This window comes from Girardinichthys multiradiatus, chromosome 11 (assembly GCF_021462225.1).
Source record: "Girardinichthys multiradiatus isolate DD_20200921_A chromosome 11, DD_fGirMul_XY1, whole genome shotgun sequence".
Lineage (NCBI taxonomy): Eukaryota > Metazoa > Chordata > Actinopteri > Cyprinodontiformes > Goodeidae > Girardinichthys > Girardinichthys multiradiatus.
In genome coordinates, this window is record NC_061804.1 from 41,528,676 (window position 1) to 41,537,450 (window position 8,775).

At 39.4% G+C, this 8,775-nt stretch overlaps 1 protein-coding gene across 3 annotated transcripts; it reads right to left on the reverse strand.

Moving 5' to 3' along the window:
- Window positions 1–9: 9 nt before the first annotated feature.
- capns1a (calpain, small subunit 1 a) lies at window positions 10–8,207 on the reverse strand. Of its 3 annotated transcripts, none has more exons than XM_047379985.1 (11): window positions 8,055–8,207; window positions 7,231–7,280; window positions 7,094–7,130; window positions 6,630–6,722; window positions 6,456–6,513; window positions 6,218–6,282; window positions 4,242–4,310; window positions 3,745–3,823; window positions 1,853–1,969; window positions 1,701–1,759; window positions 10–1,583 (listed from the first exon to the last, which is right to left on the reverse strand). In XM_047379985.1, exons 2-11 carry the CDS (start codon window positions 7,275–7,277, stop codon window positions 1,557–1,559), a joined length of 651 nt encoding a protein of 216 aa, XP_047235941.1. In that variant the 5' UTR covers window positions 7,278–7,280; window positions 8,055–8,207; the 3' UTR covers window positions 10–1,556. The 3 variants fall into 3 exon arrangements, with proteins under 3 accessions (XP_047235941.1, XP_047235942.1, XP_047235943.1); XM_047379986.1 differs by having other exon boundaries at window positions 7,231–7,277; window positions 8,055–8,200; XM_047379987.1 differs by lacking the exon at window positions 8,055–8,207 and adding an exon at window positions 7,408–7,485.
- Between the last annotated feature and the right edge of the window lie 568 nt (window positions 8,208–8,775).

Consider the following 8,775-nt stretch of genomic DNA (forward strand, 5'->3'; position numbering starts at 1 on the left):
ACTCTGCTGTTAAGTAGGTTATCATTTTATTTATATAAAAAGCTAAATCAAAATTGCCCAAGAGATTATAAACACTGCAGAAAATAATGCTCTTATTTTGAAACTTCATTGCTCAGCTTGAGAATACACCAGTCTATAAAAAAATAAGACTGAAACACATTTTATTCCAAACCTGGCACAAGCATTTATTTGACATAAGCACTTTCAGTAAGAGTTAAATGAGCATGGTTCTAACTGCATGGTGGTAGCATTTTAGGATTGCATTTCCATATTGGTGGCATGCATTAGAGGCACATAATTCACAGACTGTGCTGACAAACCCTGGTGCAGAGTGTTTGCCACATTTTATAATAATGCATAAAGTGAGAGTAAGCTAAAACAAAGCATGCTGTAGGTGAGCAGTTCTAACAGAACTGATATTTAAATGGGACACGAAGCTGCCCACACAAACACTGCTTCAACTACTACCTTAGGCCACTTCAGAGAAAGGTGGAGGTCTAATATTCTGTTCTATAGGGGCAACTAAAACATGGTCTACCACATTCTGAATGTACTAACTTTATATATTACAGATTTCTCAAGTTAAATCTAGTGCAGATTAAAAAGGTTTTATTTCCAAATTATTTCTTTATCTCCCTGCTGACTGAGCCCAAATCTGGGATTACTGCATTTAATGCCACTTTCTAAGACATAGGAACCTATATGGCAGACTGTAAAAGCACACTCTTTAGAGACCTGCATGCTTTACAGGTGAGAGTTTAGTGCTGTACCAAGGGTAAGGCTTTGTGGAGCTTTTGTAGGAATTTTCCAGATCAAGGTCACAGTGTTAATACAACTGCTGAAGAAATATCGTCCCACACCCAGCATGTCTAACGAAACAAAGCAGCAGCAGTAGACATGTGGTTGTCTCTCAGGCTGATACAGGCCCAGAGAGTTCCGAGAAGAATCTAAATAGGGGAAACGGTTGGAAATAACTGTGGGTGGAGATTCCTGCAATGTTACACCCAACCGAGCTGTCATTTCACCCTGTTCACCTATTTTACTGACAGAGCACCAGTGACATGGCAACAAGCTTTTACAGTGATACCAAAATAATATTATTGATCCCAAGTGGAAATTTGATTGTAATGAAAGAAACAAAAAAATTATATCAGAGGCTTTGGACAATTCTGCAGTTTCAATTTTTCATAAAATGAGTGGGAACCCTCCACCAGTGAAACCAGCCACAGAACCAGAGCTGTGCTGCTAAGCCCTAGTTAAAATTACTTTTGAATTGAGGCAGCCTCTAGTTCTGTTTTCATTTCATGGCATGAGGCAGATTCAAGCAATACCAAAACTAATGACACTTGTTTGACAGCATTGGTACACACCCCCATACCTTCTCAGAGGGATCATTCTGCATTCAGGTTTCAGAATAGACCTGCATGTGTCACTCAGAAGAAAACTACATGCATGCAGCTGAGGGATTTATAGATAAAATACTTTGTATTGTGTAGATAAGAGTGGAGTCATTTTATAAAACGAGCTGGAGAGGAGGAAGGCGGCATCACCAGGACTCAAGAGTACATGGTCAACTGAAGCCACTGGAATGACAAGAAAAGACAAACCAGTAGATTACTTCATGAAATCACTGAACCACAAAGCTAAAAAAAAAAAAAATCCACTGATACTTTGATTACTAAGTTCTTTGATTACATTACCTCTTTAACATTGACCTTGATAGTCCCATTTTTATCCTTGTCCAGGGTTTGGAAGGCGCCTGCATCAGATGAAATATTAAGCCTTTAAGATAATGACTCGCTACCTTGATTAAGCCTCTAAAATAACAGACCGCCAACTCAGATCGACTTACGGCACATGGCATCAAGCCTCACAAGGCAGCCAATGTAGTTGTCAAAATCCATGTTGCCGCTTTCATCACTATATCTACGAATGATCATCTTGAAGAGCTCGTCACTGAGAGGGAAGCCTGCAGCAGAGACAGATCAGATCAGTGTCTGCTACCACAAAGCAGCACCTACATGCGAGTAATGCAGAACTATCAAAAATAAAACCGCCGCCTTTAGAATCAGAGTTCACAAGTTGAGAGAAGATCGTAATATGTATTATATCAGCATTAGTGGAGAAACTATAGGCAGCATTGTGACTGTGGAAGCAACTTCAAGGTAACCTGAAGCCTTTTAAAAAGACTTGCAGATGTATTCATGCCCCTAAACATGTTGGTTTAGATTTTTCTAGGTGACACTCTGAAGTTAGCAGCTATAGTTCTCTTACTGCTAGAAGAAAGATGTAATATCACTGTGAGCTTGTTGGAAAATTAAGTAGATCCTCGAGGGTGGTGGACACCAACAAGATGTACCACAGTGTACCAATCCGCCTCAGCTGATCGCAAGTCGGTTGGATTATTTTCAAACAGAAACTTTGAGAGCACAGGAATTTACATCTATGATGCTGCTGCTCAGCTGACGTAAAATCCAGATGTTTACCCTGTTCTTGCCAAAGAGTCACAGCAGACCTGTCGGATTGATACAGCTGGCAGACTCAACAAGCGTAACATCACATGGACGCCGTTAGGCTGAACAGAACCAAACCAGCAGTGGTTTGTTGTGAAATAAGAAGCTTTTAATAGCCACCAACAGCATTCTAACAGTGAGTTCAGATTATTCCTAAAGTCAGCATGTCTGATTAGCAGTTAGTCTTCCACCACTCCAAGGACTCATTTCATTTCCAAAAAGTTCAGTGACAACATCTTTTTATTACAGCTAATAACTACATAGAGCTACACTACAAAAAAATCCAAACCAATCCTGTAAAGTTCCACATTTTGCCACATTGAAACCACAAACTTTAGTGTATTTTCTTGATTATATGTGATAGACTGCTACAAAATACAGCATAGATGTGAATTTTAAGGAAAATGATGGTATTAATATTTTTTTACTGAATTAAAAAGCGTGACATGCCTCTGTACATTGAGTCCCCCAGAGTCGATACTTTGTAGAACCAGGGGGTGTGTCTCTAACAGCTTTGAACATCGACAGACTAAAATCCATGCCCAGTTCTTAGTAAAGTGGCTCATGTTCAGTCATCAGGGTCAGTTTCAGGCTGGAAGCTGAAGGTCCACCCCAGAGTCTCAAGGCTATTACAGCCTTCAGGATTCTCTGTATTCCCATCAACTGATCAGCTTCCCTGTCACCCAGCCCCACTACAGCCTGATGCTGCCACCACCATGTTTTAGAAGGGGATGGTGTGTTCAGAGTAACAAGCTGTGCTGCATCATTGTTCTTCAACTTTACAATTATGAATGATTGTGTTGATCTATTGCATATAATCCCAATAAAATACATTAAAGTTTGTGGTTGTAACCAAAGTATAAATATAAGGTTAGAGCATAAATGGTGTACTACAACTCTAAAGCCCTCCAATGAGTGATGGAAAAGACTGAATGAACTGAAGACAGTTGTTTGCCACCAAGAGTGGAATAACTAGTTATAAGATTTATGGAACAATTACATTTCCACACATAGCGAGGTTGGTTAGCATTTTTCTCTTAATAAAAAAGGAATTCATCATTTAAAGTCATTTCGTCTTTACAGGAGTTTGCTTTGATACCGAACTCGTTCGTTTTTGATCATTTGACCCATTTATGCATAAAAAAACCCCCAAAAAAAACAAAGGAAATGTGTACGGGGCCATATATTTTTTTCACATCACTATATAGAATGAGAGAAAGTAAACCCTCACCAGCAGCTCTAAAGGCACCTGGCAGCTCATCTGCACCGATGACACCAGAGCGGTCTGCATCATATTGCTTGTACACACCCTAAAGAATAACGGCACAAATATTTAGATCAGATTCCTGGTTGGCCGGCTCACTACCTAGAAAGAGTAGAAGAAACAAACAAAAACCATCTGGGAACGCAGGCAGCAGTCATACAGACAACTGCTTTAATCCAAAATACACGAGCAGACATTTGGGAAATGCAATCATGTGTTCCAACAGCTGAGCATGTAAAGAAAGCACACTGATCCCAGCTCTGTCTATTCAAAACAGACACATGTAAATTATCCAGAAGTTTGGCACGGTGTACATTCAAATCAGTTGATAGCATATCCATTTCTGCTCCTTCCCACTGTGTTCACTGCTGCTGTAAACGATTAACACTGTGGCCATACACATGTAGCCCCACAACACATAATTAGGTGGGAGGAACAAAAGCAAAAAGCCCAGCGCTACCTACCTGCCATTTCTTTATGTTGTTCCAGAGGTGTTTGAATTCATGGAAGCCAAGTTTCCCAGTGCTGTCCGACTGAAAGACTATTAAGGAAATGAAGCAGAAGGTCCCAAGCATTTGGCTCCAACCTGACCTACCACTATACTGTTTATTTGTGTTGGAACCACAGCCATGGGTACAACAAGATAAGAACTTTTCTGGAACTTTCAAAATAAATCGCATTAACCTACTTCCAGCACAGGCAGAAACGGGGGTAACAGCGGACTTCCCGTAAAGTCATTGTCCGAATAAAAATCCCGCTTTTGCAACAAGCTGACCTCTTCCACAATCTGGCGATCATATGCACTAAGTTAAGTAGGAATGAACTGCTGTTTGTGTATCTGGTATTCATTCATGAACGGTGGTAATTAAGGTACAAGCGTTGCTTGACTTTTCTCTCTGAGGTCAACAGAAGCAAACTGTTCCAGAGAGTTCCCAGCAGAGACCCTGTCTCTACGATGCCGAGTGGAGCAGTTTTCCCGGTCTGAAGGAAGGAAGGACAACGGGACCGCATCACCGTGGTTACAGCTGTAACGTGCAGTTTGGCCGGCCGACAGAACGAGCCGCCCCACCCCACAGCTACGGAGGTTAGCTGCAGTTAACCCTTTGTTCACTGTGGAAGATCTCTTTAACTCCGTCGCCTCGGACCACTTTTCCTCAGCACGGTTAACGTAAGAGGCTGTGTTTTGGGCAGAGAGAAGTAGTTTAGAATGAAATAATCCAAACATTTTTCGTTTTATGACGTTTGGTTTTGTTTGTGTTGAAAACTCAGCCATCTTATTGCTAGCAGATTATCTCCTCAGCACATGTGTTCAGTTTGTGTTCTGTGTTTGTGTTTTTTTTTTAAAGTTAAAAACAAACTTTATTTAAAGAGTGATTTTAAACACAGACGATCGGCCGTAACGCGCCATCCATGCTTATGCATTTTAACCCTTTTATTAATGGTATTTTAAAGGTATGCGTTTGATTCTGATGATAAGCTATAAACTTCTGTTGTTAGCTTTAACAGCTAAGAACACGTTTGCCTACTAAAGATCATTTACCCAAAAAAGGTCATTAGTTTTCAATCCAGTAAATAATAGTTCCCTAAATATTATTTTACTAAACTTGAAAACTAAGTAAACACCATTAAGCCCCATTTCTCCTGAAAGATTTGGCTCTTTTCCAAAATACTCCCTTAATAATATTTCTTTAAATATTATTTCAATAAATAAAGGCAGCTAATTAGACACCGTTGAGAATTAGTCATCCAGAAGGTTGGTTTTATTCAGCAGATCATTCTTTGAAACATTATTTTATTAAAATAATATTTTATCTGATCTTGCATTGTGAAGGGTTGTCTAAATGTTGCTGATTATTGCCTAAGTTGGTTCCAAGACTAACTTAACTTCACTTCCAGATTCTTCAAGATAATCCTTGGTTCTCAAACATAAACATTGCATGGTAATGTTGCATCACTCTTTTGGTCATAATTTCCAATCATCTTTAATCAACTTGTTTATATTGTACATAGCCCATTAGTCTTCATTATTCTTTCATTCTGCTTGGTAGTTTAGTTGAATTGTTTTAGCATAGTAAAGAGTTTGTTGATTGAAATATGTTTGACTTTGAGTTGACTTATTTTTGTTAATAAATTCTTGTATTTTAAGAAATTGTGTGAATTCATTCCATATATGTGCAGAGTTTATGCTGTTCAATAATGTCAGAGCTCGTCTCACACCTTTCTATTCTGTCCTAATACCATCGCCTTACTGGGCTGGTATTCACAGGACAATCCTTAACAGACCGAAATATTATTTGATAAAATATTAAAATATTAAATAATATATTCACATTCATAATTACATTTGCCAAAGATGTGTTTTTTAGAGAATTCACACTGCATACATAAAGTTGTTTGGTTTCTTTTACCAAGTAACGAGAACACATGACAGAGAGGATACATCCATGACAGCCACCATGCTCCTGCAGGATTCAATGGAGAAACCATCTGTCTTCAGGTCTCCGTCTAAAATAAATGTCAATGACTGTTGGAAAGATCTTAACGAGATAGATACACTGACATAAAAGGTATTGTTAAGACTGGAGTAACAGTACTGCCCAATTAAAGGCCTTAAAATGCATAGATATGTGGTTGAGGTGAATTTCACATGCAAAAAAAAAAATGGAACCAGAGCTTACGCTTTGAGATGATCTTGTTCAGGATGTTCATTAGCTCATTTGGGCTCACCTCCATGTCCTGTATGATAGTAAGGAGAAGGAGAAAGAGTTGTCAAGATGTGAAAAGGTGATGGCAATTTGAACCATTGAATCACCAGAAAAGCAAAGGGGTGGTCAGGTAGATGAGACACTCACATCTCCAGCGAGTTGCTGGAAGACTCTGCGGAACTGTTGCTCCTCATCACTTTCATGCCTTTCTGCATATGCCACTGGCCCGCGTGGAGGAGGCTGTGGGACAGAGAAATGAGCAGACATAATGACTGGCAGAAGGTAGAGATTGACCAATCAACCAGCCAATTTTCCCTTGATCAGCAGGTCAAATACAGAAAAATCAGATTTTTTCCCCCCCTTTTTAATAAATGGATCAAAACTAAAACTCCCAAAATGTTTAACTATGCAAGACATTAGCTAAAATTCTGCACTTTGAGGCACTTGTTTTGAAACCACTAAAAATTACAACTACCTCTGTCAAAGAACCTAGAACACGTTTTTCTCTTATGTGGTAAAGTTCTTAGGGAAAAAAAGCTAATGGAAATAGGTCTGGAAAAGCCTGTAGGTTGCATTGCTAGCAGACATAGCTGGTCACATCATGCACTTACAGGATTTGCGGGCACGAACTGGTTAGGATCAATGTTGCTGCAAAAAAAAAAAAAAAAAGATCAGAGATGATCATGACTGTTGGAGCAACAAAAGAGCTTAGATTTACATTATGTGGATTAATTGTTCAGATTCTCACCTGACAACATCAACGATGCCGCCGACAACTTTCTTGAGAAAGAACATCTTCTGTCAACAACAAATAAACAGCAAAACACGAATTTGAGGCTTTTTCACTTAGGATCTGAAATCAAAGGTGTGACTAAAAGTAATAGCTGCAGGATGTGTCTGCTTTGTGCACAGCTCTACATCTTACAATGATGACTTAGTTAAAACTCCCAAGCAAACACTGATCAGGCCTGTGTGCTGGTTTGTTTGACAGGATTTCCTGTCTACCAAACGGCAACCGGCTTGCACTTATCAGTCCAACTATAGCACCGTCAGTTGGTCTTGTTAGTCACAACTAGCATTTCCTCTGCCTTCTTCACAGCCACAGTGCAATTAGGCATGAATGAACACGCCCCACAGCCCCTCTTCAAACACTTCCTGTTATGGACGAAAAAACTACGTCGGACGCAGATTGAAGAAAAAACCTTCCTAAATTAAGCAGGGTTATAGCGACATGGCTGCGCTTAAACACAAGTTAAATCTGTACGGTTACATGCGAATACGTGATGTTTGCCTGAAAGTTTAGCTTTGGTTAGATTATGCCTTCTAACAAGTCGACAACATCCCTTAACAAGCTTTAACCCCCCGTCTAAACTATAAACCTGCTGATTAGACAGCTTAAGTTTAAGACATAATACCCCAACCCAAAGCAGCTAATCAAGTTGAGCTTTAGCTGTGCAGATATCACCTAACGCACCAACTTTAACGCATAATTATAGAAAACTGCACAAACATGGGTTAACATCAGCCTCGCACTTCCGGTCTACTTCCACTCGATATTTAAGCAGTAGTTACCGTGTGGCTGAAGGGATATAACAACTTGACTCCAGTTGTTCTGTCCGAACCTTAGCGTGACTACCAGCAACGTCAGTGAGGACCAGGATCTGGGAACATGCGTCAACTTGACGCAGCAGCAGAGAAAATCTGGGAGGCGACAGGAAACGTCACAGCTGCTTCCGCTTTTCTTCTGACAAAATAAAAGACATTCCTCCTTCTTATATATGCGTGCTTCTCAATACAGTAAGGTATTTAATAATTTTGATGATTATAACAGCTTATTAAAACAAAAATTCATTTTTTTTGTGGAAAATTTGCATACCAATAAAGAAGGATTATTAATGCAGATTACTGAAAATGATCTACATGCACTGGACACTATGTGCAATCAGATCCCTCCTTTAGTATCAATTGATGATCAGCACCATGATGTTATGCGTGAATTGTGTTGGTGGCTAGGGACCAGCATTCCTACAAAGAAACAAATGGTTTTGGCTCTGAATGTTTTTTCCCCCAAATGCAAGGAAGGAAGACATTTGAAATACATTTAACTTGAAGCCTGCATCCAAAAAAGTGTCATTAGAATCCATATGTCTATTTTAAAAATAAGCATTTTTGTTTGCATTAATTTGGCTTTGTTGCACTTTGTCTCAGCTCAGTAGTCACCTAGTTTGGTTCCTAACAGTTTTTTGTTTTTTTTCCAAAGTTAGAGATATGCAAATAAGAGTCCTGGGAGAGA

What these genes read in the sequence shown, in the direction of transcription:
- capns1a (XM_047379985.1), bottom strand. Translation starts at nt 7,277, where the DNA reads ATGTTCTTTCTCAAGAAAGTTGTCGGCGGCATCGTTGATGTTGTCAG. An exon ending in TCCAGCAACTCGCTGGAGAT is followed by an intron (nt 6,514 to 6,629) that starts GTGAGTGTCTCA and finishes ACTATCATACAG; the next exon opens with GACATGGAGGTGAGCCCAAA. An exon ending in GCATGGTGGCTGTCATGGAT is followed by an intron (nt 4,311 to 6,217) that starts GTATCCTCTCTG and finishes ATAGTCTTTCAG; the next exon opens with TCGGACAGCACTGGGAAACT.